Source organism: Hippocampus guttulatus, chromosome 7 (assembly GCF_054856545.1).
Source record: "Hippocampus guttulatus isolate MCC_2025c chromosome 7, RoL_Hgut_1.0, whole genome shotgun sequence".
In the NCBI taxonomy this organism is placed as follows: Eukaryota; Metazoa; Chordata; class Actinopteri; order Syngnathiformes; family Syngnathidae; genus Hippocampus; species Hippocampus guttulatus.
In genome coordinates this window covers 17,266,422-17,280,551 of record NC_141267.1, presented here as the reverse complement: position 1 = coordinate 17,280,551, position 14,130 = coordinate 17,266,422, and the positions used below count along the sequence as shown (strand labels likewise).

General features: G+C 40.5%; 3 protein-coding genes across 3 annotated transcripts; 1 reads left to right on the top strand and 2 right to left on the bottom strand.

Annotated features, from left to right (window-relative positions):
* Positions 1 to 2,513: 2,513 nt before the first annotated feature.
* LOC147202685 (L-selectin-like) lies at positions 2,514 to 6,395 on the bottom strand. The gene is made up of 8 exons (XM_086115851.1): positions 6,324 to 6,395; positions 6,217 to 6,255; positions 4,742 to 5,137; positions 4,141 to 4,245; positions 3,794 to 3,985; positions 3,628 to 3,720; positions 3,530 to 3,551; positions 2,514 to 3,185 (listed from the first exon to the last, which is right to left on the bottom strand). Exons 2-8 carry the CDS (start codon positions 6,242 to 6,244, stop codon positions 3,140 to 3,142), a joined length of 882 nt encoding a protein of 293 aa, XP_085971977.1. The 5' UTR covers positions 6,245 to 6,255; positions 6,324 to 6,395; the 3' UTR covers positions 2,514 to 3,139.
* A 772-nt stretch (positions 6,396 to 7,167) lies between these two features.
* sele (selectin E) lies at positions 7,168 to 9,979 on the bottom strand. The gene is made up of 9 exons (XM_086116714.1): positions 9,911 to 9,979; positions 9,734 to 9,812; positions 9,112 to 9,510; positions 8,915 to 9,019; positions 8,605 to 8,796; positions 8,318 to 8,503; positions 7,961 to 8,158; positions 7,730 to 7,862; positions 7,168 to 7,628 (listed from the first exon to the last, which is right to left on the bottom strand). The coding sequence occupies exons 1-9, from the start codon at positions 9,911 to 9,913 to the stop codon at positions 7,568 to 7,570; spliced, it is 1,356 nt and encodes a 451-aa protein (XP_085972840.1). The 5' UTR covers positions 9,914 to 9,979; the 3' UTR covers positions 7,168 to 7,567.
* Positions 9,980 to 11,204: 1,225 nt separating this feature from the next.
* LOC147202683 (14 kDa phosphohistidine phosphatase) lies at positions 11,205 to 12,443 on the top strand. The gene is made up of 3 exons (XM_086115734.1): positions 11,205 to 11,419; positions 11,883 to 12,007; positions 12,273 to 12,443. Exons 1-3 carry the CDS (start codon positions 11,284 to 11,286, stop codon positions 12,363 to 12,365), a joined length of 354 nt encoding a protein of 117 aa, XP_085971860.1. The 5' UTR covers positions 11,205 to 11,283; the 3' UTR covers positions 12,366 to 12,443.
* Positions 12,444 to 14,130: the final 1,687 nt, after the last annotated feature.

Below are 14,130 nucleotides of genomic sequence, written 5' to 3'. Positions count from 1 at the left end.
TACAGGTAGGATCCAGTGAACCCCCATCTATTTGGGGTTTGCTTTTTACCAATTTATTACTCTCTGTGGAACCTATCATCAGCTGCTGCGTGGATGGAAAAACTCACCTCGTTTGAGTTTATTGGGCATCGATTAGTCAAAGGAGATTTTTTTTTTGCGTCGGTGTTACAGTGGTAGGCCCAGTTCATGATTGTGCGTCCTTTTATTCGGAGTAATCAATAATTCAGTGCAGTTGAAAGTGAACCTAATTGTTTCCTATACTTTCCTTTTGGCATATGCATCTCTCCTTGAACTGTGCGGACATGCTTTGTCCTGACGTCACATCTATTCAAGTTTGCACTTGCTGATCAGATGTTTTTTTTTTTTTAATGTTTATGTTTTTTATTTTTTTTAGGTTTAGCATCCAGGGACTCGTTACAGGTGTCATCTTAATGCCATAGGAGTTTAAAAAGGTTTTTTTTGTGATGAGAGCATTTTTATTTTTAGACTAAAAAAAAAATCGCAAGGTAAACGTTTTTTCTAAACCAAGAAAAATACTTCTAATCTTAACAAGAGCAAAGCCTTATACGACAATCCAAGATGAATACAGTCATTTTCCTAGATAAAGTTGAAATTAATATATCCACCTATGTTCTTGGAGAAACTACCGTATATCTTCCAATTACAACTTCTTGAATTCATTTCTGTAATAATATACCTTTTGTTCTAAAAAAATGTTGGCAAATCTTGTTTAAGTGTCATGATGATAGCAAAGCCTTTAATTGACCCACTGCTAACGTGGAGTCATTGCTTCATTATGATTTTCATCCTATGCAGTTTCTTTCTTTCTTTCTTTCTTTTTACACACAGGACAACATTTTTTGATTGTTTTTACCCAGATTTCCAAAACACCTATTCGAATTCTACAGTCCCATCAGCTAGTTGGGAAAAGCAGCGGGCCGAAAGTCATAGTCAGTGTCGAATATTATCAGAGATGAAATATTTTAAATGTCCGCCGCTAGGGGGCAGATGTGTGCTTTCAATCAAATACAACAGTTTACTGTTGCTCAGAAACGTGGTCATGTGACTCTAAGGTCAGTGACTCACCAGCCACGAACATCACTACACATCACACGAGCGCACAGGCAGCCCGGAGCCGAGATTCAAACCCAGAATTTAATTGTGTGTATGTTGGGGAGGAGGTAAGATTACTGAGAGTCTTTGCCATATGCGCATGTTCATTACATGCACACTGCGGGTAATTTTTCCCCCCAAAATGAAATAAAATCGCTTAGCAAAATGTATTTTTAAGGTACAGTGGTAAAATGAGTTAGAATTTATATTAAACTGTTAGTTTGAGGTATATTTTCAGTTTAAGGTATTAATGGAGGCAATATTAAAAAATGTTTGCATAGTCCCTATTCCCCAAAAAATAAATAAAGTAATAATAATAATAATAATAATCATGCTTCCCCTCACATTGTCACTGATACACGTTGTTTCTCCTTTGACCTGAAACTGTTAGTCACGAGTAATGGCTGAACTTTGAGTGCTCTTCAACACTCATTAATGTGCATTTCCTGGCAGACAGGAAGTGCATGACTCCAGCAGAACAATTAGTTTCATTTGTGCCAATCAGATCAAATTCTTTACACTCGGTGGCACCCCTCTGAGCCACCCGGTCTGGCCATTGAATGCCAGTTGCATTGCACGACCAGGATTTTGACTATTTCAGACCAAATGTTGAGCATCAATACTCGTAACAATGGGGAAAGTCCCAGAAACCCAATAGCCGTCCTCGGACAAAGTCTTTCTGAACAACTGCCCATTCCGTAACATATTGCTTGAAATCGCTTTGGATTGATTCCACCATCACGCACTAAGCCGGTGTGTGTACAGCGCTTGAGGTGTTGATTTTAATCGTGGAACTTGCACACTCAAACAGAAACGGGAACGAGTCAAAGGATTGTTTGTTCAGCGCAGTTTAAAAAAAAGGGTGTCTGGAGAAATGTGATACCAAGTGTGCAATCGCGAGATACAGGGCAGTGTGGACGGGATGTGACTGCATGCTGAACAGGATCTCGAATAGGATAACAGTGGTCACCCAATACCAGATGACTTCATTAAACCCATTCTGGTGGAAAACAACAGTTCAAATAAATGCTGCAGATGTTTACATTTTTTCATATTTCATATTTTTAAACTACTTCAGTTCCAAATGTACAAATCAAATAGTATCCTAATTTTGAAGATTTTAAACTTATCTTGAAATAATTTATGATGCAGTGTCGACATAACAGAGATCACAATATGATTCACGATCGCATTTCAGAAGCGAGGCACCTTGCAGAAAATCGTCAAATGTTTCTAATTTGGGTGCACACTTTAAAATTGAAAATAGCGCCATCTGGTGGAAAATATAATAATACTGTAATAATGTAATTGAAAGCTAGGACAGTAATTCTTGACCGCAAATCGACAAAAATCACAAGTAAATGAAAACCCCGGAGAACGGTTTTGAACTGTCACTTTTAATCATTTAAAATGTAAATATGCCACAAAGTATGATCCCAAAACATTTAAATATCATTTCAATCTCGTCTTCTAACATGACCATTAAAGGAAATAGGTTAGAGATGATTCGATTTTAAAAAATGCAACCAAAGTGCATATGTACATGCGCATGCCCGGCAAAGACTCCCTAACATACCAAACTTGTCTCTTAGTTGAGATGTATCACCTCCATATTCCTCAAGGTAGCATTCTAAACACAATTTTGAGTCTTCACTAAACCTAGTATGGATGTTTTTGGAGTGTAGGAGGACGCTGGAGTACTGGGAGAAAAACATTGCAAACTTCGGAACAACGTGCAGACACTCCACACAAGAAGCCCGGATTCGAACGCCTCAACTTTGAAACTTTCAGACGAGTGAGCATTGTTAACAACTCAAGCGCCTGTGCCGCGGAAAATGAATATCCACCAAAATGGTTTTGAACAAAATTTAACAAAATATTAGGAATCCTACAGGGATTACAATTTTCTGCCTGTGCTGGATTAAACAAGGGAATAGTAGAATGACTGCAACATAAATGAAGTCATATAATGCAGGTGCCTAATACTGTCGATGCTTGACTGCGGGATCTGAACACAGGTTGATGTTTATTCCTCTAATTGACTGGAAAGTCTTGCCGCTTTTTCGGTCAACCTGTGAAGCAAAAAACAAACAAACCAAATGTACATTTAAAAAATACCATTGTGTTGCGTCACCAAACCACATTGGAAAATTTGAATTATACCTTATATTGCTATGACATACTGTTGCACACTAACTTGAACGCAATACCTCCCAAAAATCAATTCCACTGGATTTCTCAGATAGTTGAAGTGTCCAACGGAGTGAAGTGATTTGCTCGTAATCTATTTAACCATGTGAGTACTGACAAATATGAATTTGTGAGAAAAAAAAACATGAAATTGACCATATTTGGTCAGACGAGTCTTCTGCCCGACAGTGATGACAATCAAAAGTTTTACTCAATAATTACTTACCTCACTTGACCTGGCTTCTTTCCTGCCAGAACACAAACGTTATTATGGTCTGTGGTCAAAGCCTCGCTTTGCTTCTGTTCATGCATGCAAACACTTACTTTTCCTTTTTTTCAACCAGCTAACACACATGCAGCAGCTGCAGCAAAATGTAAGGGCTCCGCAGCCCGCTACAACCAACAGGAATTTATAGCCTGAGGAAATAATGATAGTGATTGTTATGCCAACGATAATAGTTGGAAAATATTATAACAATGATTGGCTCACTTGCACAGACGGGCCGAGGGCCGTGCCAAAAACCCGACGACCCGCAGGTGACCTGCCCCGAGCCGATCCTCAGGAAGCCGGGGTGACATCTGAACTGACATGTGGAGTTGGCCGTGTGGTTTCCTTCTGCACAGCGAAGGTATCCGTTGGGGTGAAACGGAGGGGGGCATTGCACATCTGGGGGCACGGAGGCTTCACAGGGACACAATTCGGTAAAAAAAAAAAAAAAAAGCTCAGTTTGCTGATATTCTTTTTTTTTTCCAACAATATCAAGTCATAGCTAGTGACTCCAAGTGACCTTCAAGCCTAACGAAGTGACCTATCGTGTTGTAGTCTCGGATCCTGACCTGTTTGACATGTGTCTCCTTCAGAGCCAGGCTCAAACAGACAGGTGACGTTGTTGACAGCCTCCTGGCAATTTCCTCTTCCACATATCGTCGCGTTGCATTGAGCTGTCACGGAAACAGCACGATAGCAATGAATCAGATTCAAATTGGCATCATGCACAATGTGGAAGAATGCAATTTTCAAATCGCTATTGAGGCTGCAATTTAAAAAAAAGAGACTTTTTCAAAAATATATGCAATATAAAAAAAGTATATATATATATATACTTTATATATTCTATTTATTCATTGATGTAATTTCTTGATAAATTCAGTGCATAAGAATGCAGTCCACGTTTGCATATCTTTGTTTTAGGAAACATGAAAAGTTGAACTTTTCTTAGTTTACATTTGTCCATTAATTAAATAAAATAATAATAAGAATAATTTGAGTATTTTTGTTTGTTTACTTCCTCAAGAAATAGTTTGAGAGACTATTTTTTACCTTGACCCGAGTCTCATCATTTTAAAGTAACAGTACCGGTACTCTTATTTGAGTACAATTTTTGAGTACCCTGCCCAACTTTGATATGTGACAATATTGTCAAGAAACTTAAATGACCTCGATAGCAGACTGCATATTTCCTATATCTACACTTCTCGTCATTCCATTTCCCTCGGTTGGCTCCGGCGTTAACGTAGAGCTCCACGCAAACGGGCCAGCTCTGGTTGTTGTTGGGCTCGTTCTCCGCCCACGACTCCTTGCCGACCCACGTGCTGTTATTCCCCATCCAGATCCAATTTCCGTTCTTGTGCATTCTGGTGATCCCCAACCAGTAGTACGGACTGTGGTTCTTGTTCGGCAAGAAGGAAACCAGGGCGGCGTTCTCGTCCTGGCTCTGGATGACCACCATGTCAGTGTAGTACGTTTGGCACCACTCTCGGGCCTGCGTCCATGTCATGGTGGTGTTGGAATAGTGATACGTCCAGCACAAGTTGACCCCTATTAGGGATCCCCCTAATATGAATGAAACAGCAAAACAGTTATGATCATCTCAAACTTGGGTTTTAAAAAGAAATAACAGACGGTCACAGTCATTTCCATATGAGGTGAACGCACCGCTTGTGTTCAATCATCTGCCGTTTAAAAGCTTATAACGACCAGGACATCAATGCTAGTTTCATTAGCTTGTAGCGTTTAGCATTAGCATGAAGGTAGCGGACTCACCTAGCTTAAGTCATTGCTTGGAACAAAAGGCAAAATACCGGGCAAAAATTCACACGCCACGCCGGCGCCTAAATTATTTTGATGGGAAAATAATAATCTCTTTTTTTTTTTTTTCATTTTTCAATGATGATGAGTAAGATTATAGTCGCAACATTTCAGGTCAGCGTTTTGAACTAGTGTGTTGAATTATCATTTCAGACAGGTCAAAGTTGAAAGATAGTGATTCAAATTTAGGTTTCAAAGATGGGTTAGGGCAGGGGTGTCAAACTTATTTTTGTCGCGGGCCACATTGTAGTGACCATTTCCCTTGGAGGGCCGTTATGACTGTGAAAACATAGTAAGAAGTCGAGAATAATGGTTCATTCAATGATTGTTTAAGTTAGTGTGATGAGAGTTTTGGGATCAAGAAAATGTTGACAATATCTCGCTTATTTACTACGTATGGAAATTTTGGTACAGATTTTAGCAATCATCGTAGAAGTTGACATGTTTCATTTGCTTTCGCGGACCACATAAAATGATGTAGCGGGCCAGATCTGGGCCTAGGGCCTTGAGTTTGACACCTGTGGGTTAGGGTTTCAAGCCTGGGTGAGGTCTTCAGACCAGGTTTGGTGTTTCAAAATTGAGTTTCAAGCAAGGGTGATAGTTTCAATTCGGAGTTACTGTTTGAAGACATGAATAGGGTTTCAAATGAGAGTTTCCAGCCAGGGTTATCATTTCAAATTAAGGTTCCAATTTAGGCTTTGAAATGAACATTTTAGCTAGATTTAAAGTTTCAAGTTCAGGTTTCATAAAGGGTTTCGAGGCTGGGTTAGGTTGTGGCAACATTACTTCATAAAATGTCCAGTGAGTGAGATTTGGATACCCACCAAGGAGCAGTATCAGCATCCACTTCATTTTCAGACAACCTGCAAAGCAGAAATATCAACAACAATCGCAACTTATCGTCGCTCATACTGAAATAGCGTTCACCCACCTGCGGCGATGGAAGCATGTATATGAGAAGAAAAGATTTTCCAAATGTTCAAGTTGCTGTCATTCCAATGAAAACGAGACGGCGGTAGTCGACTGAATGGAGCTGCGGTCCATGTCAAGCACTTATGGGATCTCAGCACAATACCTGGATGTTTCCACACAGAGTGAATCCAAGTGAGGATTGACGGCAACTCAATTATGATCCACTCTGATAAGAGAGTGGGTATGCGTCACACCCAAATTTTTTTTTTTTCCTGAATAGGAGCACTCACATGCTTATACCCCCCAAAAATGTCTTGGTTGCTTTTTTTTTTTAATTGCTTTGACCGTCACTTTGGTGCTTGCTTTTAAAGTGCTTCACAAAAAAAAGTTTGGATATTACGCCAGATATGTCACTTGTCATCAAACGTAGCGTGTTGTAATATTTTTATACGTTTTATAGAATTTACCTTCTTTCCATACTTGTATGTATAGATGTAAAATCCTGCTTCAAATATAGCCCGTAAAGGTCGATGATGGTTTGTGGTTACATAAGTTGGCTGATTATTTCCAGTGTCACCCTCAGAGTGATCTCATATATTTTCCCTGCAAAAGTGCAAATGGAAAAAAAAATGATGACATGGAAATATGAAATTTCCCCCACAGCAGGGCTAATAATAATGGAATACCTTATCTGAAAACTGCTTCCTCTGCTGCTGCCGACATGTCATAGTCACGAGAAAAACACAAGGTCTGCAAAAGCAGCACGCGCGTGTGTGTGTGTGAACAGAGATCCAATTTTTTTTCCCACATGTTACAGTACCGACTAAATATAATGACAAAATGCCCACTCTGTTTGTTTTGTTCATGTTTATCTTTTATTACTCAATGCACTTACTAAATACAGACATACAATTTAGTGCCATGATATGGGGAGAAAAAAAAAAAGTAAAAATGGCAGTAATAGACAACATTTTGACAATAAACACACATCATCTGTGTAAGCAACATTTCAAATGCTACAATAAATAAAGTCACATATTACATAAATATACTAAATTACTCACAGCTTATTAAGGACATGGCATCATAACATCACACTTCTCGCGTGTTCCTAAAGGCGCCGAACAATGTGCTCAATACCAAAACTCCCTTTGGGAGGAAATACGTGTCAGCGACATGACAGAAGGACATTTTTTTTTCATTCATCTTTTGGAATGATCTCATGGTCACTGTCGTTTATGGATCGAAGGTGACGTCACGATCCTAGATGAGGCTGTCAATGCTGTTTTTGTACACCTGAGGAGGGTCTTCAATGTCGGAGTTGCTGCGAGAGAAGACGAGAGACAACACATGAGCTCCACAAAATTCGCTCTATTTATCCTTTTCAAAACAGTACGTGACTATGAACTTTATCGGCAGTCTTACCTGCTCAGCTCAAAGTTGTTTGCTTTCCTCCTCATGCGTCGCATGATCCACATCACCAGAGACAGAGCAGACAAGGAAACAGCGCCACCTATTGTCGCGCCGGCCGCAATGGCACCCACCTCAGACGTGGACTCTGCAGAACAGGTTCAAATTGAAAGTTAACGACCGACCACCAAATTAAAAAAAAACTCTTTGAATCGTTTCGCTCCATCTGGTCCACTTTTTTCACACCTTTGCATGTTGGTGGTGCGACGTTCCACTCGCCGAAGTGCGTGCACGCCATGCTGACCGCACCTTGGAGCTCGAAGCCTTCCTGGCAGCTGAATGTGCAGATTGTATCGTGAGGAAAGGGGCTGCGGGACGGGATTAGGGATGGGGTGCAGTTCATGTGGCCTCTTTTGGGAGCTTCCGGGGCGGGGCATGTGATTGCTACAGGAAGTGAAGCGAAGGTGGTATATTAGAAAAAAAAAAGATTTTTAAAACAGTTACATGTACAAATATAAATTCATAAATATAGATGAAAACACATTCTCTGTTGTTTGTATAGATTCAGAAGCAGTTTTAAGTCTATTTACGATATCCTCTTACCTTCACAACGTGGCATCTCGCCCCACCGTGCGGCCGACGTGCACGTTACACTTTTCGGCCCCTCCATCCGATAGCCGAGGTCGCAACTGAAGGTGCAGCTATTCCCGTAGCTGAATTTCGTGTCCGGATCGTCTCCACAGCTGACTGTGCCGTTGGTTAAGTGGAGAAGAGCGGGGCACTGGACGGCTGCAGAGCAAGAGAAAAAGAACAACAGGAAATTAGCACTCGAATGCAGGAAGTAAAGTTCGATTTTTTTTTTTTTTTTTTTGGGAGAACTTTCCACGAACCTTCACATGTAGGTGGTGGATGTGACCAGTTTTTGGTGGCAGTGCACCTTAAGGGTTCCGGTTTACTGAGCTGGTATCCTTCTTCGCAAGAGTACTGGCACAATGAATCAAAGGTGAAGTTGCCATACTTGTCAGTGCAGACAACGCTGCCTTTGGGAGGGAGGGTCAGCTCGCTTTTGTTGCACTGAACCACTGAAACGAAGCACATCAACACAATTAGTCATCCATTGCATATTTGCGCTTCACCATTAGACCTGTTTATGATTCTTTCTTTTTTTTCTCTCCTCCCAATAGCTAAATGGATTCTTACCATGCTGACACTTGTCTCCATAGAAGCCTTCGAAGCATTGGCACCTGTGGCTGTTTATGGTTTCCACGCATTCTCCGTAGACGCATGAGTCTTTTTGGCAAGCAGCTGGAACAAGAAGAAAGAGATTATAAGGTTGAACATTCACAAACTCTGTACGATTTTTTTTTTTTTAATAGATCGCCGTTCTCTCCACTCACCTGTGTAGCACAGAGCCGTCTTCTTCTTCTTGCACCTCTCGTCGTTCCATTTCCCGGGCTGCGAGCTCCTTTTGATGTACATCTCCACGCAATCCTCACTGTCGCCGAGGATCTTGCCGTTCATGCCGTTGTTGGGCTCCCCCTTCGCCCAGTTGGTGGCCTCAGTCGTGAGAGACTTGTTGGTGCCAACCCACGTCCAGGTGCCGTTGATTTTACGGATCCCGATCCAGTAGTAGGTGGCCTTTTTGGGCAGCCACGTGTTGAGATGGCCGATCTCCTCCTGGTTTTGGATGGCCACCATATCGGTGTAGTGCTCCTGGCACCACGCTCGGGCTTGCTCCCAGTCCATGGTGGTGTTGGAGTAGAAGTAAGACCAACACTCAACTTGCATGGAAAGCACTGAGGATGGAGATACACAACAATATATTTGAACAACGTTTGCCGACTTTCACGGAGCAAAGGCACATATTTGACATCGGAATTAACTCTCACGGCTAACTAGCAAAAGAAAATGTCAAGATAATAGCAACAGGTAGATCCACATTAGACGTACTTTCTAAAGCGCTATATAGATAAAGTGGAGTCGGGTGAATCCAAAATAGGCTGTGGAGTTTGCACCTACTTGAGAAAATAAAAGCCAAGCTGATCCACGAGCTGGATATCTTGGATGCTCTGCTCTGAAGTAATCCACAGAAAAGTTCCTAACAGAGAAAAAAAACAACAACAATAATAATAAATAAAGATTAGTCAGTCAATTTCCAACATTCTATTGGATTCTCGCTGTAAAGTCCACACTTACCATTTTAAGCGATGTATTTGCAGGAGTAGCTCAGTCTTAAGTGCTTATGTCTCAGTGAGTGAGCAAGATGATTTTGGCTGAAATGTGCTGCTGCGCCGGCTCTTATAGCCCCTCGTCCACGCGGTCCAGTTTTCCGGGAAGCTGTCGTCAGCCTTTCGGTGGAAATTCCCACCCCCTTCAAGCCAATTATGCCCAATCCAAAACATCTCCTTACAAAAATTCCAAAGGGGGTGCGGGGAGTCCCCATTGTCTTCGGTGGAAGCAGATGTTGATAATATTATTTTTCTTATAATTATTAGAAATGTTTGACCTTTTTATTTACTGTTTTCATTTTAAAATTTCGATTTTTTTTAAAAAAAGGACATAGTACTTTTAACGGTTCACAACCATTTTGAATATAGTGTTATAAGTGTTATATGTTTCATATATGAAAAACATTCAAAATACATTAAAAAAAAGAAACCCGAGAAAACCTGAAATCGACCCACTTGCAAATTGATGATGTAGTGAGATTTTCAGCAAATGGTGCTATTTTTTATTGTTTTTACCTAATCGCTGATTACTTAACTTGAAATTTCTCAGTCATTGCTGTGTTTTTGTTGAAAGCAATACAAAACATGAGTGTATAGAACACGTAGGACGTAAATATTTTTCAGCCTGATTTATTCCTGTAAGATGCACGGAAGGATAGAAGTAATTCAAATGTCGGGGGAAATGCACAGACCAGCACACAGCACTTAAACACATGCACGCACGCACACACACGCACGCACGCGCGCACACGCACGCACGCGCGCACACACACACACACAAAGTGACAAGAAAGGAAAGGCCACACAATGCAATGGCTGCCACTACAAAGGCTTTACTGGTATTTTAACAAGTGTCTCGGGATGGCGGAAATGTGAAGCATGAGAGCCAAGGCGCCTGCTGGCTGGCCGCTTGCCTTTCCCGAAGTGACAGTGCATTTCCTTCCTGGCTGACTCCAAAGTTTGCCTGTTGTTGACACCTCTTCACCTCCACCCTTTCCCCTGAAAAAAAACAACATACTATGGTGTTTTATTGGCCCCAGGGAGGATTTCACTTTTTTTGTTTGTTTGGCTTTGTTGGAACTTCCGCAACCGATGATTTTAAGCTTTGTTCTGTTGTCTTTGTGACTCGTTTAAGTGCACTTCATATCAATCATATCTCTCTATCTACCTTTACTTCCACTTTTAGCCAGGTGAGGGCGCAATTGCAAGCGTCAACCTGTTTTTTGAAGCCATAAAAGGGCCTGTCTCTTTAAGACCGGAAATACGACCCGAGGACCTTATAAGGCGTTTGTATTTCCTGAGCCATCTAGTCTGTCGTCTCAACAAAAAGTACCGGTAATAATGTCGGAATCCCTGGCAGCAGTCCCCGATGTGGAGATTGATCCAGAGGGAACTTTCAAGTACATTTTAGTGAAAGTGAAAACCGGCGATGTCAGCAAAAACATTGTTCGCGGTACCAAGAGTGCCGAGTACCACAGTAAGTTATAGAAAATGTCACATGCTTTGCACTGACTAGCTCATCTGTCAAATTTGTGCTGCACCTTGGATTTTAAAGTTCACGGTTCAATTCATTTCACGTTGAGTACAGTAAGTGCAAAACGAATTGATCTTTGGTGTAAACAGTGACAGGTTGAACAAAACAGGAAACAGTGAAGTGCGACCGTTTTAACAGTTTATGCTACAGAATTACAAATAATGACATTTGATATTGCTTGGGCTCCATTTGAAGAGCGACATCAAAATTCTGGCACTCTTTCAAAGGCCTCATAAAATGACATTGATCATTCATATCTGGAATGTGACACCTGTGCGCTCGTCCTGGTTTATCTTTTAGCGTGAAAATGAAGTTTGCTTAGTGGTGGGACTAGCATCAAGAATGGGCGATTTTTTTTTATTTTTATTTTTTGAAATAATCATGGTGTGCTATGAATTATTTGTAGATCATATTTTTGAGAAAGTCAAGCCAGCTGTGGAGGCCTTGGGCATGGAGTGTCAATGCCTTGGTGGAGGGAAGATAGAGCACAAGAGTCACGAGAAAAAAATAAGGGTGTTCGGAGAGTCTACTGTAAGCCATTTTTCATTACAAATAACACCAGAATATCAATATCATGCATTAAAAGCCATATTTATATGATCTTTAGGTCTTTCTGAAATACATTTGCATCTAATAAGAGCTAACGCAAGTGCTACAGTATTATTATTAATGCAAAATCATATTGCATATGCAGCTCTTGTATTTGATCACATTAGCTGTACCTAAAAAGCTCGACCTAATATTGTGACCTGTGAATATACAGACTGTCATGTCACATCTCCTTTTGTGTTTTCAGGGTTTTGGTAAAGCGGACCACTCCATTTCAGTCGAAAAGTTGAAGAGCGTCTTCAGCGACTATGAGATCACTTGGAGTGACGACAAAAAATAATTTCACATTTCTTCATATTTGAAATCCAGAAGGCAAACTCTGTATTTGTTTTTATGTAATAAATACTTATACAATAAATTTCATGGCAGGTTTTATTATTATTTTTTTTTGTTAAGGATTTGAGAGATGAGCAAGCATTACTCAGAAAGGCAGTGACTCGCCCGTACTTTTACTTTTAATTGACTGTAATCACAATCAGAGGCTGAGTGCCAAGCGTAAAGTCCATACAGGAAGGAGTGAGCCATTCAGAATCACAGACATATCCTGCGACTTAGAGGAAGCGTTTCATTTTTTATTCAAATCCCAAAAGGGAAAGACACGTCTTTGCTTCTTATCGCAGTTGAATGTTTACATTTGTGAACTGTGTGAGATAAATGAACTGTGAAAGCTCTTGCTAGAAAAACCCCCAAAAATGGAAGTCAGGAAATTTGGAGCACTGCGAAAAAAACAAAACACTGACCTTTTGATTTATGCTTGTGGGTATTCGTATTCATATTATTATTCCAGGTCATTTCTTTTATATATCACATCTGCGTTCCAGAATGATGGGAAAGAGTACATGAATACAAACTTTACAGATAATTACGACAATTGTCAAAATGTTTTTTTTTGATGAGTGGTTGCCGTCTTTACCCGTGAGATGGGCCCTTTAGACAAGGTGGAAAGAATTATGAACAGTGCAAAATAGTCCGTTTTGGTACAAAAACTTCAGCAAGGTGGAGAGAATTATGAACAGTTCAAAATAGTCCGTTGTAGTCCAAAAACTTAAGGCTGCCGCTAGAATAACAAAAAAAAAAAAAGCTTTGCAAAGCGCTTTGTTACAACTGCAGCTGTTGTGAAAGTGTTTTATAAATCAAGGTGTATGGCATTGTATTGCCTAAACACTTTATGATGGGGTCAGTTTGAACCTGTTACTATAATGGAGCGGCCAGTAAGTGTCATCCATGAAAAGGATTTTTTTCTTTTCTTGAGTAGATAATCACCACTACATCCCCTTCCTGGAGTTTTTGTGCATTGAGTTGACTTGAGTTCCCAAAGGGGTATGAATATTTGTAGTTCATACCACGCTTCATCACTGTGGCCATTTTTATCATCACCTTCATTGTTTGGTCATGAATCTACCTTGAAATGGAATCGGGGGCCTTCTCACCTTGGACGGAGGACCAACAAAGCATTCTGGTAACACTGCTAATTACGCTGTGACCTTGAAAGGAGAAAAACAAAAGGCTGTCTTCCTTCCAGGTTGCATCCTCAAAACTGGAGCCAGTTTCCTGTGAACCACGAAACTTTCCGTTACCCTCAAACAGGCGGCAGCGAGGAAAAGTGTTCAACAGTGAAACTCGGCCCTCTTCTCGGAAAACTTATCTGCTCCATTGTCGTGAGGGTGGAAGTGTTTTCATACAGAAAAGCCCATGAGAGAAATTTCAAGGCTAGCGAGTTATCAGTTTCTTTTCAATGGAAACCTATGAGTGTGATTTAACTGAATTTATTAATGTCCATTCCAATACTTTTGCTCAGTTGAAAAGTGGATGGATTCAAACAAAAGATGCTGTGTCCTGAGTTGTTAAACACATCTAGATGTAAATAGCATAAAAATGAAGCTGGACTTTTGAAATTTTGTCTCACATTCATCTTTTGATTGGAATCTGAAATGTCTTTAATTTTTGGCTTGCTGCTTTACACAAGATAATTTAGGGCACCTGAAGGGGGTCCTGAGACACATTTACCCCGTGTCACTGACAAAACAATGGCACTGCTTTACGTG

Coding starts and splice junctions, on each gene's coding strand:
- LOC147202685 (XM_086115851.1), bottom strand. CDS start 6,244: ATGAAGTGGATGCTGATACTGCTCCTTG. Junction 3,986..4,140: donor AGGAGACACATGTCAAACAG/GTCAGGATCCGA, acceptor GTCCCTGTGAAG/CCTCCGTGCCCCCAGATGTG. Junction 3,721..3,793: donor CCCTCGGCCCGTCTGTGCAA/GTGAGCCAATCA, acceptor TTATTTCCTCAG/GCTATAAATTCCTGTTGGTT.
- sele (XM_086116714.1), bottom strand. Junction 8,504..8,604: donor TCCACCACCTACATGTGAAG/GTTCGTGGAAAG, acceptor CTTGCTCTGCAG/CCGTCCAGTGCCCCGCTCTT. Junction 7,629..7,729: donor AACAACTTTGAGCTGAGCAG/GTAAGACTGCCG, acceptor CTTCTCTCGCAG/CAACTCCGACATTGAAGACC.
- LOC147202683 (XM_086115734.1), top strand. CDS start 11,284: ATGTCGGAATCCCTGGCAGCAGTCCCCGATGTGGAGATTGATCCAGAG. Junction 11,420..11,882: donor CAAGAGTGCCGAGTACCACA/GTAAGTTATAGA, acceptor AATTATTTGTAG/ATCATATTTTTGAGAAAGTC. Junction 12,008..12,272: donor GGGTGTTCGGAGAGTCTACT/GTAAGCCATTTT, acceptor TTGTGTTTTCAG/GGTTTTGGTAAAGCGGACCA.